General features: G+C 33.9%; 1 protein-coding gene across 3 annotated transcripts in view; it reads right to left on the bottom strand.

Moving 5' to 3' along the window:
- Positions 1-14,454, bottom strand: part of CCSER1 (coiled-coil serine rich protein 1) — a 1,308,992-nt gene that overhangs the window by 178,534 nt on the left and 1,116,004 nt on the right. The window contains exon 13 of one of the 3 annotated variants that reach the window (XM_068542051.1): positions 7,069-7,106. The exons of the other annotated variants lie outside the window; for them this stretch is intronic. Within the exon in view, the coding sequence (XP_068398152.1) occupies positions 7,105-7,106 (2 nt within the window). The 3' untranslated portion in view covers positions 7,069-7,104. Of the gene's footprint in view, positions 1-7,068; positions 7,107-14,454 lie in introns of those variants that run through there. 3 annotated transcript variants of the gene reach the window in all.

Genomic DNA, 14,454 nt, shown 5'->3' with positions numbered 1-14,454 from the left:
CTATGGGAATCTGTTCACTGAAGGAGCCTAGAAGCATATATGTATTTATACATATGTATATACTTGTGTATTTGTGTACACATAATCACAAACATATACATATATACCATATATGTATGATAACTTTAATACCAATGTATTTCATGGGGTCTTTCCTTGCCTTTCCCCATTTTCTATTTGTATCTCTTTTCTTCCAAAAATACACATAAAACAATCTCAGAATTTCAGTATGGCTTCACCAAAACAACTAATATAAGCGAATCCCCTAAAAGAGCTTTTTATGTACTACTCCCTCACTCCATGGGATAAAAGGGCATATAGTCAAAGCCAAAGTCACAAGTTACTTGAATTAAGGTTTTCTTTTTAAAAAATTGTTCTCCTTCAGCTTGCTTATGTTATTCATACGAATAAAATTGTGTTTGTGTATATTTGCTTTCAGTTTTAGGATGTTTTTATTTCCCGTCTTTCTTTATATAGCCATTTATTCAGATCATTAAATTCATTTTTGAATATATAGAACATTAACCTCCATCTAAAAGTCAAAACTATACAGAAAAGTATACTCAGAGAAGTATCACTCCCTCCCCTATTCCTCCTACTCCGTATTTCATCCACTTGTATTGGCTTAGCCTTCACCCTGTTTCTTCTTATTCAAATAAGCAGATATAGTTGGCCCTCCTTTTCTACAGGCTCCACATCCACGGATTCAACCAACAGCAGATTGAAAATATTTGGGAAAAAAATGTAACTTTCCAGAAAGTTCCAAAAAAACAAAACTTGAATTTGTTGAATGCAGGCAACTATTTACATAGCATGTACATTGTATTTGCAACTATTTACATTGTATTAAGTATTATAGGTAATCTAGAGATGATTTAAAGTATTAGGGAGGAAGTGCTTAGGTCATATGCAAATACTACACCATTTTATATAAGGGACTTGAGCATTCTTGAATTCTGGTATCCAAATGGGGAACCAATCCCCTGCAGGATACCAAGGAATGACTGTATGTGTGTATTTATTTAATTCCTCTTTTTTTTTTTTTTAAGTTAAAACCTAATATATATTTTCTCTTGGCACTTTGCTTTTTCACTTAACGTTATCTCTTGGAAAATTACCCCATATCAGTTCATAGATATCTTTCTCATTCTTTTTTACAGATGCATAAAGCTCCATTATATGTATTTATCATAGAGTATTCAACTAATCACCTAAGTTTGGATGTTTTAGTAATTTCCAATATTTTACAACTATGAATAATGCTTCAGTGAAAAACCCTGTGTATATATATTTTTGTAGTATTGGGTATGTATCTTCAGGATAAACTCCAAGAATTAGGATTTCTGGGTTGGAAGATAAATGCCCAAGTAGTTTTCTTAGATATGGCCAAATGGCTCCATGTGGTTTTACCAACTGGAATGTATGAGAATGCCTGTTTACCCACAATTTTGCCAACAGAGTGTATTTTTAAATTTTTGAAATTTTGCCAATATCATGGGTATTTCAGTGTAGTTTTACTTTTTACTGCTCTTATTATGAATAAAGATGCATATCTTTTCACATATTTCAGAGCCATTTAGGGAAATCTTCTATTTATATCTTTTGTAACTATTTTCTCCCAATTTTTGTCTTTTGACATTACTTTGGGTGCTTTTGTCATGCAGAAGTTTTTATTTCTATCTAGTGAAATTTAGCTATCTTTAATTTTCTTGTGTCTGAATATTGAATCAATTTAGAAAGCATTTCCTTACACCCAGCTTACATAGGAATATGCCCTTGTTTTTTTTTTAATTTTTTTATTTTTTTAATTTTTTTTAACATCTTTATTGGAGTATAATTGCTTTACAATGGTGTGTTAGTTTCTGCTTTATAACAAAGTGAATCAGTTATACATATACATATGTTCCCATATCTCTTCCCTCTTGCATCTCCCTCCCTCCCACCCTCCCTATCCCACCCCTCTAGGTGGTCACAAAGCACCGAGCTGATCTCCCTGTGCTATGCGGCTGCTTCCCACTAGCTATCTGTTTTACGTTTGGTAGTGTATATATGTCCATGCCACTCTCTCACCCTGTCACATCTTACCCCTCCCCCTCCCCATATCCTCAAGTCCATTCTCTAGTAGGTCTGTTTCTTTATTCCCGTCTTGCCACTAGGTTCTCCATGACCTTTTTTTTTTTCCTTAGATTCCATATATATGTGTTAGCATACTGTATTTGTTTTTCTCTTTCTGACTTACTTCACTCTGTATGACAGACTCTAACTCCATCCACCTCACTAATGCCCTTGTTGTTTTCTAGACGTTATAATTTCATTGTTTACATTTAGTTCTCTGATTCATTTTGAGTTTATATTTGTATACGGTGTGAGGAATGTTATCTAATTTTATCTTACACCAAATGATAATCTGTTATCCTAATAGCATTTTTTCAAAAAAAGTACTTTTGATTATTTCAAATCATTTCAGAAATACATTTGAAAAACATAACTTGATATCATATTACATTTTAATCACATGAAATATATAATAGAAACATTTATTGGTGTGTTTCTTTAAAGATTTAAATTGTTTCCTCAATTAGAGGAAGAAGTTACTTTAACAGTTTTCCAAAAAGTAGAATAAGTTGCCTGCAATACATTTCCACCAACCATGGCTTCACTCAGCCAAACTACAAATATTTTTATAGACCTAGGTGTTATGTTTTCCAACCTCCAGTAAAGCTCCAATTTACTATCATTTATTTACAATGATTCCTTGGGATCCTCTCCCACAAAAGAGGACTAAATTAGCCAGCAATATTTAGGGCAAATATCCATTATATGGCAGCTGGAACTTGAACAAAAAATTTTACTTCAGCTACAGCAAGTAGAACAGGAATAGATTACCCACTGTGAGCCAAAGCTGGTTCTTTAACAAAAACTGCATGTTTCTTCACCCACCCTCCATAATCTTCCTACAGCAGTTTGGGGATTTTAAAATTGGGTCTAATACTGAGATCCATTACAGGCATATCTGTGATTTATAAAAGTGAAAATCACCCTGCATGGTGCCTAATAGTTGTCCCTCAAGATGGCAACAATTTCCTACAATGTAACAAAAAGAAATACTCAGGCTCCTTTATCTTCTCTTTATGTATTTTAATCTTGTCTCCCACCTTCAAATATGAACATATAAGTATAATGGGGATTAGCAAACTTTCTTCTATACAGAACAAGATAGCAAATGTTTTAGGCTTTGCAAGCCATAAGGTTTCTGTCTTAACTCAACTCTGCAGTTGTAGCACAAAAGCAGCTGTAGTTAGTTCTAAAAGATAAAACTGAACTGTTTGTCTTGAGCCCTTTAAAGTTTCACTATTATTTACATCATAGAATAGTTCCAGTGAAATTTAATTTATTGAAATAGAATAATAAATTCAAAGAATCTGCTCTAATGGTGAGGTGCTTAAAAGGAGTAATGTCTGGGTAGGTACAAATAAACACCTCATATTTGGTATCAAATTTTTTAATCTGCTAAATTTAACCTTCAGGTCTCCCTGAAAAAAACTTGAGATAACATTAAGAGAAACAGGGGAAAAATAGAGAGAGAGAAATGATTAGAGAAGCTTGAAGAATTACCTAGTGGGATACCTTAGATTAAGAATGTTTTTATAAAGCTCAACACACAATTACCATCTAATTGGACAATGCACTCATACACAGTAAGTGAATATCCTTTATCATTTGTAACAGAGCTAAATGTTTGGGCACTGGGAGGAGGTGGCTTACAACATTTTCTTCCCTATATGCCACACACACACAGAAATCCTATTTTTTCCAATATGAACTTATATAAAGTTCCAAACAGCAAATAATACAAATCTTAAGCAAAAGTACAAAAGGCTTCAACGTTTGTGCCTGCAGGCCAGCAAGGCAAATTTGTAATTTCCCCAGTTGTCTTTCCCAAACTTTAATGTAATTATTTTTACTTCACCTGAGGATTCAAATCCTGCTTCATTAATATACTAGAACCCCATGTAATAGGAAAAATTTTTGTAAATATTCAGCATTCCATGGCTTCATATTGACAAATGGCCTTACTATTGTACTTCGTAATCATGCCTGCAGTGGTTTCTCTCATTCAGAGTATACAGGTTCAATTTTAGATATTGCTATTCATGAGAAGCCATTCTCTTCCATGCAGAGGACTTAATAAATTATCTCCTTTATCTGTTTTCATTATGTTTATTGGACCTTTGAGGGAAACTAAATGAACTTAAATATAGTTTTTGAATGTTAGCCATATAAGAGGTAACTCCTATAAGCTTTTGCATGATTGCTGATTCTGTTGATACCATAGGATACCTATTTTGAGAATTAAACTATTAATAAATTAAAAACAAATTTTAAAAAGAGCAATGAAATTGAGAAAGAGGAAAGGAGATACAGTATCAGAAGAAAAATTATATTTGCCATGTATTACTAGAAAAGGTAAAAGAAGCTAAATCAAACTGTACCTGGATCTTGGAACTAACTCTATTTTTGTCTATAGTGAGATGAGCTTATATGATATGGGTAATTGGAAGACAGATAAATCAGGATGTTCTGCTGATTATGGTAGCATGAGGTTATCCTACCTGTGGTTAAAATTGTATACACTGTGTATTTTAGAAGATTAGAAGAACAAACCTCTAGTACATGGTGGTTATCATATTTCCAAGTTTAAGTAGTGTGATAAGAAAGGATGGTAAAGCTTGTTTTGTAGAAGCACCAAGTTCTTGACATATATAGGGACTTGGTTATACTTTTAATCAATGACGCAATTAATCAAAAGCTATACAGACACATAGATACCTATAGAACATGTTCAAGGTAATTTTAAATGTATTATCCCTTTTTACAAACATTTTGGTTTATTGTAGAAAACTTACAAATAAGCCTGCATTGCTTTGAGGGCAAAAGCACAACTCATCCTTATATTGTGGAATTCTGGATGTTTCTGAAGCTTGTCCTGATCTTCTTATGTCCCCCCCGCCCCCGCCTCTTCTTTTAAAAACTCTTGTGATCAGAATGAGTAGCCTTAGCCATTAGGGTAGTAAGTTTTATGGTGCTGGTCACGGGTAGAAGAGATTTCTTCTTTCGTGTACAGAAGAGATCACATAGTCTGAGACTGACAGTGTGTTTTGATTTATGAGATTGTAAATTGCTTGGAACTAGAGATTGTCCAGAACGGAAATTATTAACTCTGTTACACCAGTATAAGAAATGATACATTTGGGTTTGGTATGGCTTGAGCTTTGGTTCCTATATTTCTCAATTACATTTTCTGGTCTGCTTTAGAACATGATTCAAGTAAAATATACATTTTACTTCATGCTAATTCCTTGAATGTTAGAGATTTGTGTATTATCTATCAAATGTTATTTAATGAAATATTCAATAACTAGAAAATAGGTTTTCTCAGCCAAAATGTATAAATATGGACATATTCTGTAGTGGAATTTGGACAGTTAACATTTTCTATCCCAAATTCATTAGCCTTTTTAACAGGCATTTACAGAACACATGGTCTACACAGTTATGGAATTAAACAACTTAGTATCAATTTTAAGAAATCACAATAATTATAATACATTTTGAAGTAATAGTTTAGTAATCCAAAATTCAAAAGCTACTGATTGAGACAATATGAGGTACTTTTGATCTGGATAATGTCTAATTGAAAGGGTTTGTCTAACTGATGATTAATCTTCCATCTATTCATTAAATTATTAACTCTTAAAACAATTGTTAACAAACTACTTTGTGGAAGATACACGGGAAAAAGAAATTTAAAGAACTTCAAGGAACTTAAAACCTGAAACTATTATTCTGGAGACAATGATAGCAAAAAGAGGAATTGCTCAAAAATTTCTACAGATTGCAAAAATGAAGATTTATATTATTCCACTTTGGTGTAGTAACAAATAACCCCCAAATCTCAGTGACTTACAGTAGCAAGTGTTTCTCTCATATTACATGTCTGCTGCATCTCCGATCTAATCTCCGATCTCTGATCTTGTTCTATTCCCCAGGCTGAAGGAGCACTCCTCTTTGGGATATGCCATTTTCATGGCACAGGGAAAAAAGCAAAATAACTGGCAGAACCTAGCAATGCCCATTAACCTTCGGCTGAGATGTGACATAAATTATATCCACTCACATTCCATTGGCCAAAATGGATTACCGAGCCTAAGCCAAAGTCACGTGGCAATGAAAGGGGATTTAGAACGCTCTTACATGAAAGAGAGAGGATTGCTGGAAACAATAAAGCAATCTATCGCAGAGGAATTCTGTGTTTTCCCACTATGGTAGGATTTAGGAGTCATCTCCTTATCCTCAGCACCTCTTCATGTTTCTTTTTCATTTCTAGTTGACTCCATATTTGTATTGTATTGACAAGTTGGCTAGACCCCCAACAGAGTAAACACATTAATTCTGAAATAGGAACCAATTTTACACTTTATGCAAGGAAAAAAATTTGTGAGCTTTATAGTCATTCTCTTTTTCTTTTTTCTCTCTAGTATAAGACCAATTAAAGTAATGAAATCACTACTAAATGAAATCACTACTAAATGAAAATATTTTAAATGCAAGTGCTTGATCAGTAAAAGTATATTGCAATAATGAAGCCTGGAGACAACGGGGGAGGTGAATTAAGTTCCCCCCACCAAAATGAATCATGATGAAAGCTGTTCATATAACATAGATCTTACATGTTCTGAAAAGGGAAACAACTAAAATGTATGCTTTTAAACAGTAAAAAAGTGTGTAAATCTGCCAAGAATTCCAGAAGCAATATGAAGCTGGTAAAGGAAAACAGAAAAGAAAAAATATACTACATATTTAACAAGTCTGTTGTTTTGAACATTATGGTCTTCCTGCTGTTATATTTGCTAAGGGGCATAGAACTATTATAAAGTAGGAGCCAAAAATCACAGTGTAGACCAAATGGAGCATATTACTGTGAGTAAATATTTGAAAACATTGAATTTAATATTAGCTGCTAATGAACAAGAACAAACCTCAGTGTAAGTTATGGGTCTGACCACATGCTTGACATAAGAGTTCTAGTTATCTCATCTGGCATCCTAGGGAGAAAATAGAAGGGAATGACAACAATGAAACAAAATTACTTCATACAAGCTAAGAAATTATTTCCCTAAGATTCATCTACCCATGGAAAAATATTATCATTATTTTTACCATTATCCACACAAGAAAATTGTACATACTGCATTTATTCCCATATAGTTTATATAATAACAGAAGCTAAGAATAAATGCCATCCAAACTAACTAAATAAGGAAGACATGTTGGCTATTCAAAACATTTCCTGAAATCACGCTAGACTTACCAGGGCTTGCTTTAGAATGTTTGCCATTCACAGAGCTCTTTATAAAATATTCATAACTACTACTTAAGAACCAGTTCCAAAAGATGTTCCATGGATAATAGGTGGGTTAGATGGAGGTCATGGGATTCAAAGACATCCAACACACAAGGGAACCAATAACCAAAAGATAATGATCAGGTAATATTGAAAGAGGGAAGCCATTGGTAGTGGAAAGGAAAGATGAAGATTCATGGCATAGTAATGTGTTAGACTGATGATGTTCTCTGTATAAGACAACATTATATGGGAGCAGAAACTATGACTAGGAGAAAAAGCCCACTGGCAAAGAGAGAAGGCAAAAAACATGAAGAGAAGTGGAGTTTCCAGAAAAATGACTAGAGAAACAGGCTGGGAAATAACAATCTCAAAAATTGCTTAGGTTTCAGTTCTATTGCCAGGACACTTGTATCTTACAAAAAAAAAAATTCCCTTTTACTAGGAAACTTCTATGAGTCTCATTCTTAAAACCCAAAGACTCCGATTAATATGTATGGTTCATATTTTAACATTTTTCTAATTACGATTATTGAAAACTGACCTGTTAAGTTATAGCATGACTTTCGATTACAAAACAGATGCAAAAGCAAACAAAAAAATATAAACTGTATTTGGTAATCATATTTTTTATTGTGGTATTGATCATGAATACTGAAATTGTATTTTATATAGTACAAGATAAAGCAAATGGAGAATTTAATGATAAACAAATGTCATTAAGAACCAGGATATTCAGCATGAGGGAAAGAAGATGCATGTATAAGTTCAGTAGGATTATGTTAAAATCCTCTAGTTCAAACTTATTGAATGAATCAGTATGAACTTACGGTGCAGTATATACACAGTCCCATATTTACGATGGTTCAACTTACAATTTTTCAACTTTACAATGGTGCAAAAGTGATACACATTTAGTAGAGCCATACTTTGATTTTTAAGTTTGGTCTTTTCCTGGTCTAACTCTTTGCAGTACAGTATCTCTAGTGATGCTGGGCAGTGACAGTGAGCCGCAGTTCTCAGTCAGCCACGCAATCATGAGGGTAAACAACCATTCTGTACCCATACAACCATTCTGGTTTTCACTTTCACTACAGTCTTCAATAAATTACATGAGATGTTCAATACGTTATTGTAAAATAGGCTTGGTGTTAGATGAGTTTACCCAACTGTAGGCTAATGTAAGTGTTCTGAGCACGTTCAAGGTAAGCTACGCTAAACTACGTTTGGTAGGTTAGGTGTATTAAATGCATTTCAACTTAATATATTTTCAACTCATGAGGGGTTTATTGGGACACAATCCCATCATAAGTCAAGGAAGATCTGTATGTAGTTTTTTATAGAAATACATATCTGCTAGCACTTTTCATTGAAAAGGCCAAGAATCAGGACATATCAACACATCGACCTATTTCAATGGGTGCACTATTAAAAGAATAAGGTTATTTGAGAAATGTGTATCCTGATTGAATATTTGGTGATATTTAAAAAAAACTATGGTTAAATGTTCTTTGTGTAATAATAATGTTGTATTTTTTAAAAGAAACTTACACTTAGAGATATACACTAAAATATTTATAACCAGATGGTACAATGTCAGGACTTGTGTCAAAAGGCAAGTAGTAGTAGGAAGTGGTCTAGAAGGTAGAATTGTTGGGAGTTTAGAAGAAATATTAATGGCAATGAATTGATAACCGTTGAAACCAGGTGACACATACATGGGAATTTATTATACTAGTCATTAAACCTTTTGTGTATATTTGAAATTTTTTATATAAAATATTGCTGAAATAATCAGTTGCCAAGAAATGATAGGAATAAAACATTTAAAGCTTTTTCAAAAATACTCAGTATCCTGTGGATGGACAAGGCCAAATGAATTGAAACATCTATACCTACCCATACTAATAAAGAAACAAATAATTCATACAAAAAAAGAAACAAGGATGGAAAAGTATGGCCACATTTATCCCCAATTTTACATTAGTTATACTAGTTATACCAGTAGCACATCCACTGGGAACATTCATGAGTTAGCCTGTGTTACACACTGGGTGATGTACTCATGTCTAAACATGGATGTGCCTTCAGAACATTAATCCCCTATGTTAGTAGTATTTCTTAGGCTCATGGAGCTCCCCCTTCTCCTCCATCACAAAGTGGCCCTGTGCAAAGTTACTGACCCATGGTAGGCACTCTGTAAATGTTTTTTGGATGAATTAATTAAGGAAAGAATAAATTAATTGCTTAAAATAAGTATCTTATCAAATTAATTCCTTATGAATTAGTAAATTTTCAATTTGTTTAATAAATGAATGCATTATGAATTCAGCTATAAAGAGTCTGATTCTATTCAACTGAACAAAACACACTGATGACCTAGTTGGTTTGTCAAGGCATCCTCTAAACAAATATTTTAATGTAAAACATCACTTACAGTATATAGTAGGCTATGAGAGATACAAGAATTGATACATTGTTAAAAATAATACTCCAACTTTGCACTCTAGATAGGGAAACAAAAATATTAAAAATAGTTCATGCCACATTCGCTAGAGAGGTACACTCTATTATGACATTACTGAGAAGAGAGGTACACTCTATTATGACATTACTGAGAATAAATAAACAAAACAAAATGAATGCCATGAGTCCGCACTGTCAAAGACCGGAACTTAACCATTCAATATCTAATCTGATAGCCAGCCAACCTCTTCCTCTCCCTCTCCTATTCATTAACAATTCAACACATATGTAATGGACACCCAATATGAGTTATTCATTGTATTAGTGAAGCAATTAGCAAAGCATAACCCTTTCTGTCTTGAACTTACCTATTGGTCTGCTGAGTCAGAAAATGAACAAGTTTGTGTATGTGGATGGCTAGACGGATGGATGCATGTACATAGATATATTTACTGCTTACCTCAGGTTAGCCTATTTATAAGCTACAGCAATGTTCCCCCAATGGTCCAATAATACATATGCAGATAAACATTGAAAGCCTCTCCCAAACAACTAAAATGCTAATATCTTTTAAAGTCTGTCTGTTAGAAATAGAAATGCAATGTTACCTAAACTTGCCTCAAACACTAAACTATGAATATAATTTGATGGAAGTAGGATGCACTATTTAATATCTTCCCTAAAGATATTATCTACCCTTTGTCTCATATATTTTAGATACCAGGTTCATTTTACAGTAGCTGGAAGACTGTTTTTGTGAGATTGAGAGTAATACTAATGGTCTTCTCTATCTTTATACAATCTTGACTCTTAAGGAAGATACACCAGATAAAAAACTGAGAGTTAATGGTGATAGCCGTGAACATATTCACAACTTTATGATAAATACCTTCAAAATTTGAGGGAAATGCAATGAATAATAGAAAATAATTAATTCCTTTGACAAAGGACAGGTAACCATAGATTAATGACCTGAATTATGGATGTTCTGTAATAGAAGACCTAATAAAATATTTAAAGATATTAACTCAGAAACTCCTGTTAAAATTATCTTTCTAGATTAAATATGAGAATTAATTCTTTATATAACATCATGCAATTAGGAATTTTTCTTCTTCAGTAGACAATAACATTTATTAGGGGGAACTTCTACAGGCTGTCAATCCCAGGAATGTTCCCTTTGTATTAAAGTGAACAATAACATTGGGAAGGATGCATTTACTTACTAAACTATGATGTAATTAAATAACAACAATACTTACTTATGGTATTAAAACTTTAAAATTGTGTATTTTCAATGAAAAAGTTTTCTGAATTTAATTTAAAATATTGATAGAAGAATTTTTGTACCTCAAATAAAACTGAGGTTAACTTCGCATTTCAAACTTAAGAAAATTTGCTACTGAACAATGCTGTTTAAAACAAGGCTAAAAACACAAACTAAAGTGTAATTACTCCAAGACTTCTTAGTAATAGCTGTTTTGCAGTTGACTATAGTAGTTAAAATCTCTGTATGAAAATTATTCAGTTCTTATAAGTTCTTACAATAATACATACTTTCTGAAAAGGTCACGTGTATCCTGGAATGGTTAAATTTAAAATATGTCAATACTCTATCATAATGTGCTGAGACATCAAGGAGACTGTAAGGTATGATTAATGAGATAGACTAAATACCCGGATCAATGAACCATAGTAAGAATATCATTTATGACATCCCTGTCTTCGTTCAAAGTCATATGATACCCAAACTAAAAGGTCATTTGTTCCTAAATTAAAGGGGGGAAAAGGATAATATCTGGAAAATAAAAAGGATAATAAATAGGATAATAAAAGGATTATATGGATAATAAAAGGATTATATCTGACCTGAAAAAAATAAAAGTACTCCTGCCATTTAAACTGAATATAGCAGTAAGATTTTGATCAAAGAATACACATGTGCATATATCTAAATTAATTTATTTAATGGATTCATTGACTCCTTTAATCAAGGAAAATGATGTAAATACCTTTCAAAGGTTCTTTTCCAAAGCTAACCCTAAATGTGGATATTTTATTGAGCCGTAAGTATCTGTCGGATACTGCTATGTGCTATATTTATTTAGCTTTACTTAATTAGAGCTAGATAGAAAGAAAAGGGGAGAAAATACAGGGCACAATAAAAGAAGCAGCAGCCTTCTCCTCATGTTTGACTCATTCATTGACAAGTTAGTTTAGTTACTGAATCAGCTGTTTCACCAGTTTTTTCTTTAGCTATTTGTGGCACCTTTACATTTTGTTTTCTCTTCCTCAAATTTTTTGTCACTCTCACCTGTATATATCCTGTGCTTCAGTCAATCCAGATTACTTCTATTTCTAATTCAACTCAACAAAATTCTATTGAGAGTAAAATTTTACTTTTACTTTTCACTTTAATTTCACTTTAATTTAATTTCACTAATTCACTTTTTTTTTTTTTTTAAACTTTGGGTTTATTTATTTATTTATTTATGGCTGTGTTGGGTCTTCGTTTCTGTGCGAGGGCTTTCTCTAGTTGCGGCAAGTGGGGGCCACTCTTCATCGCGGTGCGCGGGCCTCTCATTATCGCGGCCTCTCTTGTTGAGGAGCACAGGCTCCAGACGCTATCGCGGCCTCTCTTGTTGAGGAGCACAGGCTCCAGACGCGCAGGCCCAGTAATTGTGGCTCACAGGCCTAGTTGCTCCGCGGCATGTGGGATCTTCCCAGACCAGGGCTCAAACCCGTGTCCCCTGCATTAGCAGGCAGACTCTCAACCACTGCGCCACCAGGGAAGCCCTTCACTAATTCACTTTTAATTTTACTTTTCACTTTACTAGGTAAACCCTAGGTCCTTATCTTCGAGGATTTTACAGACTCTTAATTCTATAGCATTATGATAGAAATATGTTTTGGAGTATAAAAGAGAGTATTTTATCTATGCTGGCTTCTTGGAGGAAATGATCTCTGAATGAAAATCAACTTCTGCTGGAAAAGTAGAACTTGAGGACATTACAGAGAGGGCATATTGGGCAAATGAAGAACTCTTGGGAGCCTAAGGCAATAATCCAGAATTGATATAATGAGGGTCTGAAACTAAGTTTGGATTTCTTTTTTTTTTTTAATGATGTGTATAACAGGTTCTTTCAGGAGTTCACACTGTAGTCAAGTACATAACTAAATACAATATAAACCCTGAAAGTCTCTTACCCCAGATATCTTTATGGCTCACTCCCTCAGTTTCTTCAGATCTCTGCTCAGATATACCTTCCTATCCAGGGTTGTAAAATAACAGCCCAAATCCCCTTACTGTGCTTTATTTTCCTTTCTATAATTTTTTGCTAACTGATATAGTATATATTTATTCATTTAATTGTTTGTTTTCTGCATCTCATCACTAGAATATAAGGCCCATGAGAGCTGAAAATTTGTGTAAAGAAGTACTTAGCTCATAGTGAGGTGCTCAATAAATATTTTTAAATGATGCATGAATGAATGCTGGTCTTCACAGCAAGAATGCTTCAGGTCCTTCAAACCCATGTTCCAAAGCTGCATTAATCAGTGTCCTTATATACATCACTCTTACCTGTTAATATGTTCCTCATTCTCTATTTTTTGCCTCTGTTAGTAAATCTGCCACTCTCTTAAATCTCCAAGGAAACATACTCCGTCTCTGTCATACCCTACATCTTTTTAGTTCTCCAGTTCTGTTGATTCTTTCTCCACAATGTCTCCCAGATCTTTCTTAATTTTATCCATTCCCATTTCTGCTATGCTAGTGAACACTTTGATCATCTGTCACTTCAGCAATAATCTTTTTCTATCAAAAAATTTTAAAATTAATTTAACTAAATTTAAAAGTTTCTGTGGATGTTGCTTGCTGTAATCTCCCATACCTACCATCCATTTTTCTTTCTGCACCAGGAAGTTTCTTCCTACAGCAAAATTCACATCATGTCACCCTTTCTAATTATTTGTGCTAGACCATAAAAGATATCAAAACTCCCTTAAACTTTTAAGGTTTAATGAATCTCTTAATATATATTTGGTTAAATTAATAAGAATGAATAAGCAATTTCCTCATTAAGCTAACAAAATGTACCTGTAAAATATGAGTTCCCTGACTAGTGTCTATTAGACTGTCCCCCTTCTCCATGATAAGTTTTGGTGTCATCTGTCTGGATTTTGCTCTTCAAGACCTTGCTTAAATACCAACCCTCTTGAGCAAATTAAGAGCATCTCATCAACTCCAACCTTAGCTTTTCATCTTAAATTAATCCACATAATCCCACTGTCTAAGTCAGTCTTCTTGGCGTATTCAAAATTCCCAGCTCGTGGACTTCCCTGGTGGTGCAGTGGTTAAGAACCCACCTGCCAGTGCAGAAGACATGGGTTTGATCCCTGGTCCGGGATGATCCCACATGCCACGGAGCAACTAAGCCTGTGTACTGCAACTACTGAGGTCGCGTGCTGCAACAACTGAAGCCCATGCACCTAGAGCCTGCGCTCCACAACAAGAGAGGCCACTGCAATGAGAAGCCCATGCACCGCAAACAAGAGTGGCCCCCACTCACTGCAACTAGAGA

The sequence above is a fragment of the Eschrichtius robustus genome, chromosome 4 (genome assembly GCF_028021215.1).
Source record: "Eschrichtius robustus isolate mEscRob2 chromosome 4, mEscRob2.pri, whole genome shotgun sequence".
Lineage (NCBI taxonomy): Eukaryota > Metazoa > Chordata > Mammalia > Artiodactyla > Eschrichtiidae > Eschrichtius > Eschrichtius robustus.
This window is presented reverse-complemented; position numbering and strand designations above follow the sequence as displayed.